Genomic DNA, 19,517 nt, shown 5'->3' on the forward strand with positions numbered 1-19,517 from the left:
GCACTCTGCAGCTCCAACCCGGCCCAAGGAAAGTCTCCCATAGGGCTCAATGGCACTCTGCAGCTCCAACCCGGCCCAAGGAAAGTCTCCCATAGGGCTCAATGGCACTCTGCAGCTCCAACCCGGCCCAAGGAAAGTCTCCCATAGGGCTCAATGGCACTCTGCAGCTCCAACCCGGCCCAAGGAAAGTCTCCCATAGGGCTCAATGGCACTCTGCAGCTCCAACCCGGCCCAAGGAAAGCCTCCCATAGGGCTCAATGGCACTCTGCAGCTCCAACCCGGCCCAAGGAAAGTCTCCCATAGGGCTCAATGGCACTCTGCAGCTCCAACCCGGCCCAAGGAAAGCCTCCCATAGGGCTCAATGGCACTCTGCAGCTCCAACCTGGCCCAAGGAAAGTCACGATACTGAAGCTTGAAAGAATCCGAAACTTTTGTACTCGTTGTGACAAATACGATTTTGTTGTGCAAAGTATGAACAAGTCGGGCAAAGTAATGAAAATATTGCTGAAAATACGCAAAAGTTGTAAACTTTAGCAAAAGCACGAATTTGACCTGTCTTACTTTAGGCTGTCAGACCAGGTGTATGGCGTATATATTGTGGGCAAGCTGAAAAATGCTTGCCAAAAATACTGCCCTACGCCTCCTACTTGTGCCTGCGCCCGAATGAATGGAATACGCTCGGGTGCAGGCACATGTAGCTGATATACGCCAAAAAAAACGCTAGACTTCGTATCTTCGGAGCGTATTTCATTCATTCGGGTGCAGGCACAGGTAGGAGCGTATGGCGATATTTTCTGCAAGCGTTTTTCCGCAATGTGTGGCATCAGCCTTTATGAATTTGCCCCTGAGCATAACAGCTGAGCATTGTGGCACTTATGATACTGCAGGGAATGGCAGATAGCTAGACTGCAGGCTGAGTTGGCTCAGGCCCAGAATGGGAGGGTAGTTAGGCCCAGAATGGGAGGGTAGTTAGGCCCAGAATGGGAGGGTAGTTAGGCCCAGAATGGGAGGGTAGTTAGGGGGCAGTTGCTGTACTAGGAATCCAGTTTGTGTACCTTTCCTGCCCCAGGGAGTCAATGGGTGGAGCGGGAGGGGGCGGGACGGGGAAGGCACCCAGGAAACTCCGGGGATTCAGTGAGGCCTGACACGGATTAACCCGAGTGCCTGAAACACGGGGAATGCAGCGGCCGGTAACCGGAGGAATGGAAAGGCCCGGCCGGAACCCATGAATCCCGGTTAGACTACCCGAGCTGTGCAGCCTGGAGAGGCCCAGTACAAGCCCGCCGGCATGTGGGGTCGGCTCGGAGCCTTCCTGCAGCAGGCAGTGGAGACGGTGAGGAGGCGCAGTACTTTATGCCGAGGCTGTGCAGGCCGCAGTGAGACCCATACAGGTCACTTTATACCGCACGTTTATGGCTACTTTGCGCCCCAGGGTTCCTGAAGCCTATTGCCCAGTGGGCAGTCCGATCCTGTGAGACTTTATTCAGTAATAGCAGGAACCCCATGTTTCAGGGATAGCCCCCAAGTTTATTCTCTTTCTGTGTAGTTGAATCAAACTGCAATATAATAGTATTTTTCCAACAACCCAACTTTTCTAGAGAGGGCCAGTGTGGGTGGCCATATTGGGGCACAGACATGCACTTAATAAGCAAGTGCCCCAGCTTTCTCCTTATGTGAGGGGCCTAGGGTTGGGGCAATCAGAAATGTTGACCCCTTTTATGCTGACGCCTGCGTCATTGCTTCAGAATGCCTTAGAGTGCTTTGAGCAGTCGATTGTATTAATTTCCTTCCGGGCTGTTAAGGCCCCCATACACGGGCCGACTATAGCTGCCGATATCGGTCCCTTGGACAGATTCAGCAGCTAATCGGCCCGTGTATGGGCAGAACAGAGCGGCCTGGCCGACCGATATCTGGCCTGAAATTGGCCAGATCTCAATCGGCCAGGTTAGAAAATCCGGTCGGATCGGGACCGCATTGGCTCGTTGATGCGGTCCTCAAACCAACTGCCCCATAACCACAAATGTAATCCGATCGTTTGGCCCCAGGGCCAAACAATCGGATTATTTTTTTTTTAAGTCCCTTGCTACCCGATATTGCCCACCCGTAGGTGGGGATATCGGGTGAAGATCCGCTCGCTTGGTGACATCGCCAAGCAAGTGGATCTTATAGTGTATGGGCACCTTTAGTGTACGGTGCAAGTCAGCAGCAGCACTGAACACTATCACCCATCTGAATCTTTTTCTTCTGATGAAAATTATGTGCAGGGAGAAAGGTTTGAAACATGTACTTGTCATCACTGGGACACAAAAAAAAATTGCTATAAGCATTAACATTTAAAGGAGAAGGAAGTGCATTTTATTGCCAGTAGATTAGCCACAATTGTGCAAGGAAGAATGCTATATTTATTCTGCAGAAAGCATTACCATACCTGAGTAAAGAGCCCTATAATCTTTCTCTGTTTGTTTAAGATAGCAGCTGCCATTTTAGCTTGGTCTCAGTAGCTTCCTGCTGCAGCTCTAGCAGTTATAGCTCAGATAACACATTTCTAAGGGAGGAGTGAGTTTTATGAATTCATATGGGAAGGAGAAGGGAGAGAGGAGAGACCTGCACAAACTCTGGCCCCGGAATAAAGGATTTTTCTGAGAGAGGAAGTCCAATACGAAAGAACATGTTTACAAAAGAAACCTGTGTTTCTTTTGATAGAGGACTCAGTGCAGCGTTTCTGTGAGTGCTTATGGCTGTATTTACATAGACCTTTCTGATAAAGCTTACTTAGTTTTTACCTTTCTTTCTCCTTTAAAGCGACTTCATTATGTGTCCTCTTTGTTCCTAGGAGCAGAATTGTTATTCTTTATTTGTATAGTATTTTATAGCACTGACATATTCCATGGCTTTCTTTTGAGAGTCACTGTCACTGCCCCAAAAGGGCTACAATCTACTACCAGGCCCAGGCTGGGATTCAAAATAGGCCCTGTTATTTTAATACACAGAGGCCCAAACAGCCCCCCACCAGCCCAATAAACAGTGATTGTCTATGGCATCTTACAGCAGCCCCTCTGGCATTTGCCAGAACCCACAGATTGCCAGTCTGGGCCTGCCTAACTCTACACACCCTAGGTTGAATTTTTATCAGCACCAGTTACCCTACCAGTATGTACTTTAACTGAGGGAGGAAACCTACACTAATGCATTTTCAGACTCTGTGCAGGTAATAGTGCCAGGATGGGAGTGAAGCCAGGAAGCCAGTGCTACAAGGCGGCAGTGATATCCACTGCACTAGTACCATACATGGCAAGGGGCAGTGCCATACTCTCACTGTGTAAGCTATATATATATATATATATACAGTGGTGTGAAAAACTATTTGCCCCCTTCCTGATTTCTTATTCTTTTGCATGTTTGTCACACTTAAATGTTTCTGCTCATCAAAAACCGTTAACTATTAGTCAAAGATAACATAATTGAACACAAAATGCAGTTTTTAAATGAAGGTTTACGTTATTAAGGGAGAAAAAAAACTCCAAATCTACATGGCCCTGTGTGAAAAAGTGATTGCCCCCTTGTTAAAAAATAACTTAACTGTGGTTTATCAATTTCAATTTTCAATTTCAATATCTGTAGTCACCCCCAGGCCTGATTACTGCCACACCTGTTTCAATCAAGAAATCACTTAAATAGGAGCTACCTGACACAGAGAAGTAGACCAAAAGCACCTCAAAAGCTAGACATCATGCCAAGATCCAAAGAAATTCAGGAACAAATGAGAACAAAAGTAATTGAGATCTATCAGTCTGGTAAAGGTTATAAAGCCATTTCTAAAGCTTTGGGACTCCAGCGAACCACAGCGAGAGCCATTATCCACAAATGGCAAAAACATGGAACAGTGGTGAACCTTCCCAGGAGTGGCCGGCCGACCAAAATTACCCCAAGAGCGCAGAGACAACTCATCCGAGAGGCCACAAAAGACCCCAGGACAACATCTAAAGAACTGCAGCCTCACTTGCCTCAATTAAGGTCAGTGTTCACGACTCCACCATAAGAAAGAGACTGGGCAAAAACGGCCTGCATGGCAGATTTCCAAGGCGCAAACCACTTTTAAGCAAAAAGAACATTATGGCTTGTCTCAATTTTGCTAAAAAACATCTCAATGATTGCCAAGACTTTTGAGAAAATACCTTGTGGGCTGACGAGACAAAAGTTGAACTTTTTGGAAGGTGCGTGTCCCGTTACATCTGGCGTAAAAGTAACACAGCATTTCAGAAAAAGAACATCATACCAACAGTAAAATATGGTGGTGGTAGTGTGATGGTCTGGGGTTGTTTTGCTGCTTCAGGACCTGGAAGGCTTGCTGTGATAGATGGAACCATGAATTCTACTGTCTATCAAAAAATCCTGAAGGAGAATGTCCGGCCATCTGTTCGTCAACTCAAGCTGAAGCGATCTTGGGTGCTGCAGCAGGACAATGACCCAAAACACACCAGCAAATCCACCTCTGAATGGCTGAAGAAAAACAAAATGAAGACTTTGGAGTGGCCTAGTCAAAGTCCTGACCTGAATCCTATTGAGATGTCGTGGCATGACCTTAAAAAGGCGGTTCATGCTAGAAAACCCTCAAATAAAGCTGAATTACAACAATTCTGCAAAGATGAGTGGGCCAAAATTCCTCCAGAGCGCTGTAAAAGACTCGTTGCAAGTTATCGCAAACGCTTGATTGCAGTTATTGCTGCTAAGGGTGGCCCAACCAGTTATTAGGTTCAGGGGGCAATTACTTTTTCACACAGGGCCATGTAGGTTTGGATTTTTTTCTCCCTAAATAATAAAAACCCTCATTTAAAAACTGCATTTTGTGTTTACTTGTGTTATCTTTGACTAATAGTTAAATGTGTTTGATGATCAGAAACATTTTGTGTGACAAACATGCAAAAGAATAAGAAATCAGGAAGGGGGCAAATAGTTATTCACACCACTGTATATATATATATATACACATATAAGCTCTGTTAGCCTGGAAATCTTGTGATTTTCCAGATATAGGTATTTTACATTCCTTTTGGGCACTGTTTTATAAGGTTGCTACTACAACACCTGCTCCTATTTTCAGCTAAATGGCTACAGCCCGGAGAAAGTTAAGTGAGAAATGAAAAGGTTTGTGATGTTGCTCTGTTTATAATGGACCAGAGAAGTGACGGGTCAAGCTTCTCTGTTCATTCATTTTCTGAGCAGTGCAACCTCACTTTTCTCACTAACTTATTCTCCACCAACAGCCGGTGGCACTGTCTTCAGTTTATTGTATTAGCAGTGTAAAAACTACTACTATCTAGAAAAAAATATTTTACATTTGTTTGAAAACAAAACAAAGTGGAAGAGAGAAGTTCTATATGTTCCCTTAGTCTTTGTATGGCAGGGGTAATGCCCAGATAACTTCCCAATGTGATTAAGTTTGATTGTGTTTTAGTGTTGTTGCACCTTTGTTCCATAAGCTGGCACTTGGCAGGTGTAATTTGATATATATATATATATATATATGTGGTCAAATATTTACACACAGAACTTGATAGTGTTTTGTTCCGCAGGGAGGAAAAGTGACAACACACTGCCACGTGTACCCATTACACAATCGAGTTTGCGCTGTTTTTCTCCAGACTGGATGTATCATAATCTGGCTTTGTTGTGTGTAAATACAGTCTCAGGTGTCCACATTCCATAACCAGAAGGCAAATCCCAGAAGTGCACATCTAATATATGTGTCTGAATTTAACTGAAGTGGCACATTCCATTCATGTATACTAATGCTAGAGGGATGTGGTAAACTGCATGTTCTCCACTGGGGGGCAGTGGTGTTCAAAATGCCCCTGTGCCTTAGTCCTGAATCTTAAATGCCCGAATGATAATTTTTGACTTATAATGACTTGATTTTAAGAATTTGTAAATAGTGGTGATAAGTGTATATTTTAAATGAATTTCCTGTTGTTTCCCATTTAGCGCGAGCCAACGCAGGACCTGCTGCAGTCCTTTATACAGCACTGGAAAGGAGTCACCCAGTACTACCTAGAGACCTCGGGTGAGCTACGTTACAAAAACTGAGTCTGTTGCACATACAGTGTGTGTGTGTGTGTTTAAGACCTTGTTATTGCACCTGGAGAATATTTAGGGCCCCTTCGGACAGAGGTGGGATTGTGGGTATCTAATAAAAGGGGCTTTCTTGTTCAGTGACCTGAGTGTGCTTGTGTTAGAAGGCATGAGTTGTTGTGTTCACATAAAGAGCCCAGTCTGTTTGCCTCTCCGTAGATGAGTCTTGTCCTGCCCGTGAAACGGACATCCCATGGCGACTCCGTCAGCTGATTGATATCCTGGTGTTTGAGGAGAGCAATAATGGTTCCCAACTATCTAGCGGGGACGAAGAAGACTCAGGCGCTGGAAGCCATGCTGGGCCATGTATGGAGTATTTACTGCAACACAAAATATTGGAGACACTATGCACATTAGCAAAGGCGGAGGTATTTTATTTAAGTCCTGTGTTCAAACACTTAAAATTGCTCCTGTAATTGTGTGCTGGCCTGTCCTGCGTCTGTGGTTCTGTGCTGGCCTGTCCTGCCTCTGTGGTTCTGTGCAAGCCTGTCCTGCCTCTGTGGTTCTGTGCTGGCCTGTCCTGCCTCTGTGGTTCTGTGCTGGCCAGTCCTGCGTCTGTGGTTCTGTGCTGGCCTGTCCTGCCTCTGTGGTTCTGTGCTGGCCAGTCCTGCGTCTGTGGTTCTGTGCTGGCCTGTCCTGCCTCTGTGGTTCTGTGCTGGCCTGTCCTGCCTCTGTGGTTCTGTGCTGGCCAGTCCTGCGTCTGTGGTTCTGTGCTGGCCTGTCCTGCCTCTGTGGTTCTGTGCTGGCCTGTCCTGCCTCTGTGGTTCTGTGCTGGCCAGTCCTGCCTCTGTGTTTCTGTGCTGGCCTGTCCTGCGTCTGTGGTTCTGTGCAAGCCTGTCCTGCCTCTGTGGTTCTGTGCTGGCCAGTCCTGCGTCTGTGGTTCTGTGCTGGCCTGTCCTGCCTCTGTGGTTCTGTGCAAGCCTGTCCTGCCTCTGTGGTTCTGTGCTGGCCAGTCCTGCGTCTGTGGTTCTGTGCAAGCCTGTCCTGCCTCTGTGGTTCTGTGCAAGCCTGTCCTGCCTCTGTGGTTCTGTGCTGGCCTGTCCTGCCTCTGTGGTTCTGTGCAAGCCTGTCCTGCCTCTGTGGTTCTGTGCAAGCCTGTCCTGCCTCTGTGGTTCTGTGCAAGCCTGTCCTGCGTCTGTGGTTCTGTGCTGGCCTGTCCTGCCTCTGTGGTTCTGTGCTGGCCTGTCCTGCCTCTGTGGTTCTGTGCTGGCCTGTCCTGCCTCTGTGGTTCTGTGCAAGCCTGTCCTGCCTCTGTGGTTCTGTGCAAGCCTGTCCTGCGTCTGTGGTTCTGTGCAAGCCTGTCCTGCCTCTGTGGTTCTGTGCTGGCCTGTCCTGCCTCTGTGGTTCTGTGCAAGCCTGTCCTGCCTCTGTGGTTCTGTGCAAGCCTGTCCTGCCTCTGTGGTTCTGTGCAAGCCTGTCCTGCCTCTGTGGTTCTGTGCTGGCCTGTCCTGCCTCTGTGGTTCTGTGCTGGCCTGTCCTGCCTCTGTGGTTCTGTGCTGGCCTGTCCTGCTTCTGTGTCTTTGTGCTGGCCTGTTCTGCCTCTGCGCTGGCCTGTCCTGTCTTTGTGTCTCTGCATTGGCCTGCCCTGCCTCTGTGTCTCTTCGCTGGCCTGTCCTGCCTCTGTGTCTCTTCGCTGGCCTCTCCTGCCTCTGTGTCTCTTCGCTGGCCTCTCCTGCCTCTGTGCCTCTTTGCTGGCCTGTCCTGCCTCTGTGTCTCTTCGCTGGCCTCTCCTGCCTCTGTGTCTCTTCGCTGGCCTCTCCTGCCTCTGTGTCTCTTTGCTGGCCTCTCCTGCCTCTGTGTCTCTTTGCTGGCCTCTCCTGCCTCTGTGTCTCTTCGCTGGCCTCTCCTGCCTCTGTGTCTCTTCGCTGGCCTCTCCTGCCTCTGTGTCTCTTCGCTGGCCTCTCCTGCCTCTGTGTCTCTTTGCTGGCCTGTCCTGCCTCTGTGTCTCTTCGCTGGCCTGCCCTGCCTCTGTGTCTCTTCGCTGGCCTGCCCTGCCTCTGTGTCTCTTCGCTGGCCTCTCCTGCCTCTGTGTCTCTTCGCTGGCCTCTCCTGCCTCTGTGGCTCTGCTGTGGCCTCTCCTGCCTGTGTGTCTCTTCGCTGGCCTCTCCTGTCTCTGTGGCTCTGCTGTGGCCTGTCCTACATGTGTCTCTGTGCTGATGTCCTGCCTGCATGTGTCTCTGTGCTGATGTCCTGCCTGCATCTGTCTCTGTGCTGATGTCCTGCCTGCATGTGTCTGTGTGTGACATGTACCGTTTACCTTTGAGAGCAATACCATGACTTTCCTGTACGAGGCATTGCTGTTTGTAGTTTCATCACAGTGCTCGTCTTTATGTATCATTGCTACAGTTGTGCCTGTAAGTGTAAGTGCTGCCTTGTTCTGCCTCTATATATCAGCTGTATGGCTTATCAACTTTTTTATTTATTTACTTTTTTTACTATTGATACCATTTTAATTTTAAACAAATGCATTCTTAGTACATGGAGTGTGTGGCATGGCAAGTGAGGTATAAATATAGCAATTACCGTATATACTCGAGTATAAGCCGATCCGAGTATAAGCCAAGGTACCTAATTTTACCTAAGAAAACTGGAAAAACTTATTGACTCGAGTATAAGCCTAGGGTGGGAAATGCAGCCGATACTGCTAAGTTTTAACATCAAAATAAATACCTATAAAATTACATTAATTGAGGCATCAGTGTGGTATATGTTTTTCAATATTTATTTCAAAGAAAAACAATAAACTAGCTCTGTAAGCGGAGAAGAGGGTCAACAAAAACAATATGAGTACTACCCCACGCTCATTGCCCGGTCCCGGAGGAGATGTAAGGGGTAATAACTATTGCTAGTGGGAGCCTAGGCCAGGGCACTGGGGGGTCTGGTTGCGGGAGGCCTAATTTGCACACAAAGGAGAGAGGTTGCTAGTCTAGAGGGACCCATGGCACCCGACTCAAGTATAAGCCGAGGGTGACTTTTTCAGCACATTTTGGGTGCTGCAAAACTAGGCTTATACTCGAGTATATACAGTAGTACTAGTCTGAGACAATATTCTTGCACTGTATCATTAATAGTTATCACATCTGGGCCTCTTGTACCTTCTCGTCTGTAGTATCCCCCAGGGATGAGGCAGCAGGTCCTGCTTTTCTACAGCCGTCTTCTGGCCAAGGTGCAGCGCCCCCTGCTGCACTACTTGAGCGTCCATCGCCCTGTACAAGTGAGTATTGGGTAACTGTTTCTATAGAGTTCCTCTACTTGGTACAAAGTGCTTTTACATTGGGCATGTGAGCATGTTCTACCATCCTATATGATATTGTTCTAGATATTTCCATCACTTATTTCAAGGTAAACTGTTTGTAAATGCCAGGAGTGTGTGTAATTGGCTTGTAGCAAAACATTCTATTGTGCTTGATATGATTGTGTGGCACAATAGATGACTGTGTCCTTTAAACCACAGAAGCTAATTGCATTGGCTGAGGACCCTGTTGGAGCCACAGCCCAGAAGGAGGAGCTACAGTTTCTAACTGCAGTCTGCACCAAACTGGAGAAGGACCCCTCACTGCTTGTCCATGTGCTTGAGGTACAGACATCTCTATATCAGACTATTAGGTGAATAGGAGAAGGTCTAAATAGAAATCTAAGTCATGAACCAAATTAACAACAATGAACATTTATATGATTGGTAGGTAACTTACCCCAGCATTCATATAACACTTAAATATCAGAATATTTTAAAAAAATATAAAGAATAAAGACCAGTAGCTGATTTTTATCACTGTCTTCTTTGTACCTTTATAACATTCCTGTGTTGCTTAGCATACTCTTTCCATGCTAGATATTGTTCCACCCCATAATTTCTAGACATCTCTACATCACACTAAGCTACTGATTTGGGGTGAACACCAGGGATTCCCATGTATCTTTGTGAAGTGCTGTTTCTGATCTTACGTTGACAGGAGGGGAGTGGAAGCAGAGTGCGATGTTCAGGGGGTGAACAGGATGGTGAGACTGAAGCCAGAAACCACAAACCCAGGCAGAACTTGTTCAAAGCCCTGCTGAGGCTGTGCACCTGTCAGGTAAGTGGGCAACAATAGAGGGGGGAATCCAAAAAGCAAGCCAGATAGTTGGGCCTTGAACCATCATCCAAGGGCTCATTATTGCATTATTCAAATAATTGACAAAAACACCAGTGATTTTTTAACAACAATTACCTGTATGTGGGACAAGTTACACAACATATTTCAAGACCAAGCTCTATTTCCATTTTAACTTGTCCAAAATAAAGAGACAGACAGGATCAATCTGGTAAAGAGATATAGGCAGCGGAAGTGGTTTATAATGAAGGGAACAAGTTTTGGTTGGTAAGTGCTGTACTGATATACTATATACTATTTTAATTTTAAACAAATGCATTCTTAGTACATGGAGTATGTGGTATGGCAAAGTGAGGGTTTTTTTTTGTACCAATAAGGGATATTGTAGGGTTGCAACCATACTTCTCCAAGGAAAGAGGTGTGTAATAAGGGGAAGCTGAATGATAGTCAAAACACCCAAAATCACTAACTGGTTTCCCCTTATACTAGGGGTGCACCGAATCCACTTTTTCGGACGCGTGATTTTTAGCATTTGGATTTGGTTCAGCCAGGATCGTGGATGCGGGCAAATTCGAATCCAGTCAAAAAAGGCTGAAATACCAAACCGAATACCAAACCAAATACCAAACCAAATCCTGGATTCTGTGCATCCCTACCTTATCCTGACTCTAAGGCCAGTGGCAAGCAGAGGTGGTTATAAGGGAGACCTCAAAAACACTCAAACAAAGACAGGAATAATTTGTGACTACTACTGCTATTGGCAGTGCCAGCCAAAACACCCCCTGTACCATTACCCCAGCTGGCCTGGAGTTAGGGTTATGCCCAGACAAGGCTGTTTCTCACCTGTGGGTAAGTGTAGGCCAGTCTGTTCAATCACATCCGCTTTGTGTTGTGTCTGCAGCTACATACATGGCATGACATGGGTTCAGCCACACGCATCAGGTTTTGGGGCAAAAATGCTAAAATATGCATTTTAGAGCTGAAATCCCATCTGTGTGTCTGTACCTAGGTCAACACCATGCCTACAGGTGCAGAAACATCACCGAGCGTATGTGAGCGAGAAATTAGCTTGTCTGACAGTAGCCTTATACCTATGGCCTGAAATGTGGATAAGATTGGTATGTTTGCCTGTTGGCTGTGGGTTGTGTGTGAAACAGTAACCCAAGTTCACAGCTTCCAGCTGTTGCTGAACTACAGTTCCTAGCAGCCACAAACCGCTCTTGTGTTTTGGGAGATTTGTTGCACCCTTGTACTCCATTAAACTTGTTGACTTCCTGTTCTAGAAGGGCCGTCTGTGTGTGCGTGCCAGGGAAGCCCTACTCAGGGTGCTGCACAGTGCCCAACAGGAGGGACCGGTTCACCTGATTGTGCAAAGCAAACTCAGCCAGTATGTGACTGAGCACCTGTGTGAGCTGCACCGCTGCATCCCACTAAGCATTCACCCCTGTGATATCACAGCGCTGCAGGAGACAGACTGGAGGTGAGCACTGCTTAACTTTATTTCTCTGCCACAGCCCCTAACTTTCCTGTAGGTAGCCTGTTACTGTAGAACACAGGACTATATAGAGTATCCTGCATGGCAGGGGTTGATAAGTGTTCCATGATGCAGATTTCAACTCCGTAAACAAGTTTTTCATTCTATAACATGGGAGTGCAGTGTTATGTTCCAGCCTATCCCTTGTGTGTAATCGTTTCCTAGATGGCCTAACAATGAAATGTGCTGTACAGCATTCTAATAAATGGCATGTTTCCTCTTGTCTTTCAAAACCCTGGAGCCCTCAAACTGAGAACCTTATAGATTCAGTCAGTGAATAAATGTAGAACATTCTAGAAATTCTATTGGTCTGCTGCTTGAGTTTGTGCAATTTGTGGCTCTTTACATGAAATGGAATGTTTGTTTGTGTTTGAAGATGCCACCACTATGTAGAACAAAATCCCTGCGAGATGTAGTGATCTTTGTTAGAAATCTGAACAGGCTGGTGATCTGATCTGGGGGTGGCTTCATCTTCAGGTGCAGGTGTTTTACTAAACTCAACATAGCTACGAATTTCACTCCCTAAAGAGATTGCACTGGCAGCTACAATAGAGCTTCAAGAAAGGGTTGGTGAAGACACACAGAGCTACTAGTAGCAGCTACTTGTCACAACTACAAAAACAGACAATCCTGATCAATTACTGATAACTGTCTCTACTTATGTTTTAGCAGAGGCAATTCTCAGAATTGTTTATGGCAGGGGATTTTCTGATGTTTAGTAGCAGTGACAAGTAGCTGCTACTAAGTAGCTCAGTGTGTCTTCACCCTTAGAAAACAAGATAGAAGTTTACGGTTATAAGTATTAATAGTACAGTGTTGATCCATGGAAGGTTTTATAAGACTCCATTAGATGAGTTTTTGCCTTTGTTGGAATCATCTAGGTACTAAATGAAAGCACAATCTGAATATTTCTTTGTAGAAAAGACAGTGGCAGTCAGGAATCGGATGGTATGGAGAACGCTGAAGCAGCTCTACAAAGGTTCCTCTGTTGGGTGGAATATTGCGACTGTCTCGTGCGGGAATCTCATGAGGTGAGGCTGATGCCCAGAATTCAGTGTCGCCACCCTACCCCGTCTCCTCCATATTATTCTGTATCCCAGCTTCCCACTCATACAGACTCTTGTCTCATTGCAGGTAGTTGCCATGGAGATAACAAGGTCCATAAAGGAAGGTTATTTGCAGGGGATTCTACAGCCTGAGCTGCTAGAGGTGTGAGTATGTGATTCTGCGTAGTACAGCCATGCCCTGCGGTTGTGCCCATCTGCACACAATCTTTTCCTAAATAAGTAGAGTTTTATCCTCCTAGAAGTGTTGTGTAGTATGGTTCACTCATGATGTGCTGCCTCCTCTCCCCTCAGCTCAGAATTGAGTATTCTACGTAGCACAGCTATTCTTACCGCCGTTCTGCATCGATTCACCGCCACCCCTCTGCTGCGTCAGTTCCTCACGTTTCTTTTTGGCGATGAGCGGGGCCCAGAGACGAGAGGTGATAGAGGCTCACAGCTTCGGTCGCAACTCATCCAGAGATGCAACCATCTGTCTGATGAGGTGATGCACTGCTTTATGCCAGTGAGACAAACGTGTATATCTATCACATACAGACAAACACTCTGTGTCGCTGAGAGACACACAGACATGATTTTATTATGCTTTATTTACATAGCACCATTGTCTCCCTCACAGATAAGCCTGGCTTCCCTCCGACTCTTTGAGGAGATTCTGCAGATGCCAGAGGAGATTGCTCTGCACAGCCTGGTGATTCGCAACCTTGAAACTCGCAGCTACCTGGCTGGAGGGCAAGATGAGAGCCGGGGGCAAGAGAGCGAAACCTGGGATGGTGCAGAGTGGGTGACTTATTCTATAGTTGGAATAATTCTACAGTCTTTATAAACTGGTTACAAATAAATCAATTTGTTGCTTTTGCCTTTGTGTATCACCTGCAGGGAACTTGAGGAAGATCCCTATTTTACTGATGGTTTTCCAGATACTGGCATCCGGCTGCCAAGAAGTGACAACGCTCACAGAACAGAGCCTGCTGGGACAGAGCAGTGGGTGAAAAGGTGAGGAGGAAGATTAACAAGGGGCAGGGGAAACCAGCTGGTAGTGAGAAGAAATAAGGCAAGTATTCTATAGAGTAAAAAAGTGGAGCAGAAACTAACACTGAGGTGCAATGACCGGAATAAAGTAATGAACCACTGGGAAGGGCAGAAAAGCCCATTTCATGGAACATGGAAAAGTAATGGGAATTTGGTTGAGAGGGAATGGAGGGTAAATGGTGTTTAGGAAGAGGAAACCTGTGGAGTAAGGAGCAGTTTGGATCATATTGATGTGTAAAAGATATATCATATATTTATGTTGTTTCCTTATCAGTTTCTTGTCCCTTGTCCCTGAAGAGATCAAGTCTTCAGATACTGGTTATGATGGTTACCTCCAAGATGCTATAGTACAGGTAAGAGCCAAAACGTTAAATGTTTATAGCAGTTCCTCACATAGATTGTGGTGTTTATGGCTGGGAGACTGCCGTTCCAACATCATGTGATCCTATCTCTCACTATTCAGTACAGAGCCTGCTGTCAGCAGGTGGCACAGTGGGGGTGGCCGGTTTCTTCAAAAGGGACAGGTCATTCCCAGCAGGAATTCTACGAAGGCCACTTCATGGAGGTCCTTCTTGGCCGGCTGGGGGGAATCCTGGACCAGGTATGAACAGCTGATTACACAATGTATATTACTATGCTCCCTGTTTGACTATTAACCCTCTACTGTTGCCTATGCCAGCACAATCCTATCCTCATTACTGACTCCCAACATGCACACCCCCAGCTCCTTTCCATCCTATTCTTCACCCTTTTCATTTCACATCCACATTGCCCCTCGTCTCCTTTGTGTTTTCCAGCCATATGACGTGAATCTTCAGGTCACCTCCCTACTGTCTCGTCTTGCCCTTTTCCCTCATCCAAACCTGCAGGAGTATCTGCTGAATCCGTTCATCACATTGGCCCCTGGAGCCCGTTCCCTCTTCTCTGTTCTTGTCAGGGTGAGACTCATGGAGAAATGGTTAGAAGTTTAACTGGGTTGTAAGGATGTCCAGCTTGTTGCACTCTTGCAATTGTTGAATTTCCAGTATCCGCCAATTGCATAAGGTCCTGAGTTAGTTTTATAAGCTCACTTCTCAACAGCTGCAAGCTGAACTGTATCCCTGACCAGTGTCTGTATTATCTGTATTAGCCAGTCAGTCTCAGAGAGAAACAGCCCATGGTTTAGAAATTCTTCTCATATTTGGTATCTTCTTGTTGTGTGCTTTTGTTCAGGTAGTAGCAGACCTTGCCCAACGCTCACTGAGAGTTCCAGACTTGCAGGAGATGCTCTTACTTGTGAGGCGCCAGTTGCTGGCAAACTCTGCCAATGAACAGTAAGTGTGGGGGTTTGGGAGACCCTTTCCATAGAATGGGCTGGGCTTGCACATAACATGGGGAATCTGTAGTCCATCTGTAACATAAACACTTAGGAGCATTTTACATTCGATTTTTTTTTTTCCCCACAATTTTGTCATGGGGGGAAAAAAACATGATTTTATTTTATTATGCAACAAATCCAAAAGAAAAAAATAGGCCACGTAAAAGCTGTCAAGATCATGTAGAATGATGGCATGTCAATGGCAGGTGTCCCTTTTACAACTTTTTTTCTTTGCTTTGTGATTTAATACGAAAAAGTTGTAGTTTTTTGTGGGGGGGGGGGGGTTTTGTGCTTTTTTAATTCTGATCTTTTTATAAATGACTAGACATTTCTGGTTTTTGTGGAAATGAATTTAGTTGTGGTTTCAAAAAACTCTAAATTTGCCCCTTAGAAGCCCCATTTATCAACATTCGCGTTTTTGTGGTTTATAAATCTATGATTAAACTCGCTTTCTCTAAAACCACGAATGCTGAATTATAAAAACAAAAAGCATAAACAAAAAAAAAACAGAGTGTCCAAAAAACCCAAAACCCATAATAGAATGAAGCAAAAGAAGATCTTCCAATTGGAAACAGGATATCCTTCTGGGGTTAATGCAGAATATTTGCACAGTGGATAGCCGTAATATTATACATTTCTAGAGGAGCTAGTTGGAGCAGAAATGGTGTCTTTTACCATTAGAGAGCACCACAAACAGGATGATGGGTCAGATGGTCACAGTGCTGGGTTCTGAGTACAGGGATTATCTCCCCCTTTAATATTTTAATAAGTTTTTATTTATGCATTTTTCAGATTAACATAAAAGTAAAACAGCAAAAAGGGAGAGAGAGAGAGTAGAGAAGTAAGGGAGGAGAGGGGGGGGGGAGGAGGGGGAGAAGAGGCAGGCTGTAGAGCTGGGGAGATGGGGACCAGTTTATTTCCATTGTTATGGTATATTGTCCGCAGTGTTTCCTGGGGTTTCGTGGAAGGCAATCCAGGGGCCCCATATTGCATCAAATTTTTTAGGACAACCCCGTGCAAGGTAGGTCAGTTTCTGGTTAGTTAGAGTGTTGTTGACTAGAGTTCTCCAGAATGGGAGGGTTGGAGGGGCTAAGCATTTCCATTGCAGTAGAATGGCCTTTTTGGCATAGTAGAGGAGCTGGAGATAGCAGAGTCTAGAATGATGTGAAAGCCCCAGGTCCTCGGCCACTCCCAGTAGGCAAACAATAGGTGACAGAATCCGGGGAAAGCTTAGGGCATCTGAGATATAGTTGACAATTTCCTTCCAGAAGACCTGCACGGCTGGACAGGTCCAGAACACGTGTATGTATGAGCCAGTTTCTCGATCACATTTTATACATGTGTCTGGGCTCTGGGGAAACATCTTGGACAGCCTGTATGGCGTAAGGTATACCTGGTTTAGAAACTTCATTTGTATATACCTGTCCGCTAGTGATATTGTCAGGTCTGGAATTTGCCTTAGAGCATCTACCCAAGTTTCTTCAGTTAAGCTAGGTATGTCCCGCATCCATTTCTCACATACCTTCGCCAGTGGGTCTGGGTTGGCCTGCCATAGGATGGTGTAGTACCAGGACAGGGGCTTGGTGAGGTTTTCCCTACGTATGTATTTTTCTAGGGTGGTTTCTTTCAACTCTACTGGTCTGGTGGGAAATTGGGAGTGGAAAGCGTAGTTGAAGGTAGTTAAAGTGCATTGTTTGGGGGATTTGGTGGCTTTCTCTAAGCGTTTGGAAATGTGTCATATCTCCGTTCGTTAGTATGTCTTGTAGGTGTTTAATTCCATGGGAGGCCCATTGGGCGATGTTGGGTAGGGAGGTGAAGTTGGGTAAGGAACTGTTACCCCATAATGGCGTCCAACGTGACCACATTTGTTGTGGGCCTTGAACATGTTTGAGGGCTTTTTGGAAAGCAGTGATAACTGTGCGCATAGGGGTAGTGATTGTGTAATGTTTTGAATTTCCTCTGTATGGTAGGTTTGCTAGGGCTTCGAGTGAGCCCAAGATATTAGCTTTGAGTAGCGTGGATGTATTGTCCTGGTGTGGGGTTAGCCACCAGTGCACATAAATTAATTGGCTGGCCAGATAGTAAAGTCTCATATTAGGTAGGGCCAGGCCTCCCTGAGTGACAGGGGCTTGCAGGGTTTTTAAGCTTATGCGAGGGTGTTCTCCTGCCCATAGAAACCTTAGGATCAGGGAGTCAATGCGTTTAAACCATTTGGCACGGGGAGGTACTGGCGAGTTATGAAAGATATATAAGAATTTTGGGAGAAATACCATTTTTAATAGGTTGATTCTGCCTGGCAGGGTGAGGGGTAGCTGTGCCCATGTATCTATTTTATTGGATAGGTTTTGTACTATCGGGGTCAGATTTCCTTCTTCAAATTTTGTAAGTTGTTTGTTAATAACCACCCCCAGGTATTTAAATGATTGTACCACTTGTAATTGTCCAATCTGCCTTGCTTGGGGTGGGGGAAGTGGGTCTATAGGAAAGATTAGAGATTTGGATTGGTTCACTCGTAGACCTGAATAGGTACCGAATTCCTCTATCAGGGACAATGCGTTAGATAGTGCTTCATTTGGGTTGGCCAAATATAAAAGCATATCATCCGCGTATAATGATACCTTTTCTATTAGTCTGCCGGCCTGTAGTCCCGGTATATTGGGGGAGTCCCTGAGTAGTGTTGCTAAGGGTTCTATCGCCAGTGCAAATAGCAACGGTGAGAGAGGGCACCCCTGCCTCATTCCGCGTTCAAGTGGGAGGGGGTCAGTTAATCTCCCATTAACCAAGACCCTTGCTTGAGGTTGCCAATAAAGTGCTTTTACCCAGGCTCTGTACCTGCCACCCAGACCAAACCGTCGAAGAATTTCCCGCAAATAGCCCCAAGACACTGTATCAAAGGCTTTGGCTGTATCGAGGGATACCACTATTCTGTTCCCTTTGTTGTCGTGGTCATATTCTAGATTATTAAATAGCCGCCTGATATTTATGTCTGTAGCGTTCTGTGGCATAAATCCAGTTTGGTCGGGGTGGATTATTGATCTTACAATTCGTTTTAGCCTGTTAGCTAAGGTGCATAGTTTGGGGGTCAGTATTTGGGAGTGGGCTTTGCCCCCTTTAATATTTAACCTTGTTGCCCCTTCAGCATTGGGTTTAAAGTGCACTCTGTGGGTCTGAGCACATACTGGTAATAGGTTGGTTAGGATCATGTTCCAGTCCTGTGGACTGTTGGGCCAACTGTGTACTCACTGGGTGTACTGAATTGTATATATTGATACACAGGCTTGGTTTCATACAGTCTTATGAACACTCGATGATAAAAAAAAAATACATCAATTGCTTTTGTAATGATCCTTCTTTCCACATAGGTTGAATCACGTGACCCTTTGTCGTGGCGCCGTGGTCCTAGAGGAGTTCTGCAAGGAACTGGCAGCAGCGGCTTGCGTGACTCACAGCCCTGTGGGCTTTTAACCACTCATTCTGCTGTATATCCACAGACGCTTCCCACTTACTCCTCAGCGGAAGATGCGGGCAGCATGGAGAACTAGGCAGACTTAAGTGCAATAGAGAGAACACTTGCCCTTTACTGGGCAATGTGCTTCTGCTTTGTAAACGTAAAGACTTGTTGTTTTTAATTTGTGTGCCTTATTGGAGATCATGACTTTTTAAAAACCCTAAGCTGCTATACGTCTGAAAAATGCCACCCTCTTTTCCCCCTATTTCTTAACCTTGGGTCCCGATGTGAAGAGCTTGGACTTCAGTTTCTCCAGGGAGCCAAGGTTATTTATCCAAAGACATGCTGTGTTGTGTTCTTTCTTACTCCATAGCCTTTTTTATTCTTGTTGGGCCTTATTGGGTATTATTACTTTTTAAAAACCCTTGTGCTGCTTTATGTTTGCAATATTGTAGCCTTTTTACCCCCCCTCTGGTATCATGTTGTGTTGCCTTATACCCAAAACAGCATCTATTGTTTCCATCCATCTTCCGTCCTCGTCTCTTCAGCGACAGAGAAGTTGTCACATGACTACCTTCTGTTCTTACTGCTGCACCCTACCATATTGATCATTACCCCATTTCCTCTCTCAGACAAGGCTCTGTGCATGGTGTACATAAATGTATGTGACGGTCTCAGAAAGAAATATATATAAATCATTTTTAATAACTAGATCATGTGATACAACTGTATGTCTTACTTCTTTGGGTGTATGGATGGCATAGCCATGAAAGTGGTACCAATTGCAAGAGTAGGGGAAAGTGGAGATGCCAAACTTCTCTAGAAGATAGACTGCTAAGTCAGGCCATGACACAGTTATTTA

General features: G+C 45.7%; 1 protein-coding gene across 2 annotated transcripts; it reads left to right on the forward strand.

The window, feature by feature from the left end:
- Window positions 1-963: 963 nt before the first annotated feature.
- On the forward strand, window positions 964-19,368 carry fam160b2 (family with sequence similarity 160 member B2). Of its 2 annotated transcripts, NM_001079046.1 has the most exon segments (17): window positions 1,067-1,333; window positions 5,983-6,061; window positions 6,289-6,497; window positions 9,239-9,343; window positions 9,584-9,706; window positions 10,083-10,202; window positions 11,504-11,700; window positions 12,674-12,785; window positions 12,889-12,965; window positions 13,113-13,302; window positions 13,438-13,598; window positions 13,698-13,814; window positions 14,125-14,203; window positions 14,314-14,451; window positions 14,648-14,788; window positions 15,063-15,163; window positions 18,570-19,368. In NM_001079046.1, coding segments are annotated over 17 exon segments (2,097 nt in total). In that variant the 5' UTR covers window positions 1,067-1,288; the 3' UTR covers window positions 18,673-19,368.
- Window positions 19,369-19,517: the final 149 nt, after the last annotated feature.

This window comes from Xenopus tropicalis, chromosome 3, assembly GCF_000004195.4.
Source record: "Xenopus tropicalis strain Nigerian chromosome 3, UCB_Xtro_10.0, whole genome shotgun sequence".
Classification (NCBI taxonomy): Eukaryota; Metazoa; Chordata; class Amphibia; order Anura; family Pipidae; genus Xenopus; species Xenopus tropicalis.

Excerpts from the sequence above, each read along its gene's own strand:
- fam160b2 (XM_031898069.1), top strand. The coding sequence starts at position 1,289 with ATGTGGGGTCGGCTCGGAGCCTTCCTGCAGCAGGCAGTGGAGACG. Across the intron at positions 6,062-6,288 it reads GTACTACCTAGAGACCTCGG|ATGAGTCTTGTCCTGCCCGT; the intron begins GTGAGCTACGTT and ends GCCTCTCCGTAG. Across the intron at positions 9,707-10,082 it reads TGCTTGTCCATGTGCTTGAG|GAGGGGAGTGGAAGCAGAGT; the intron begins GTACAGACATCT and ends TTACGTTGACAG.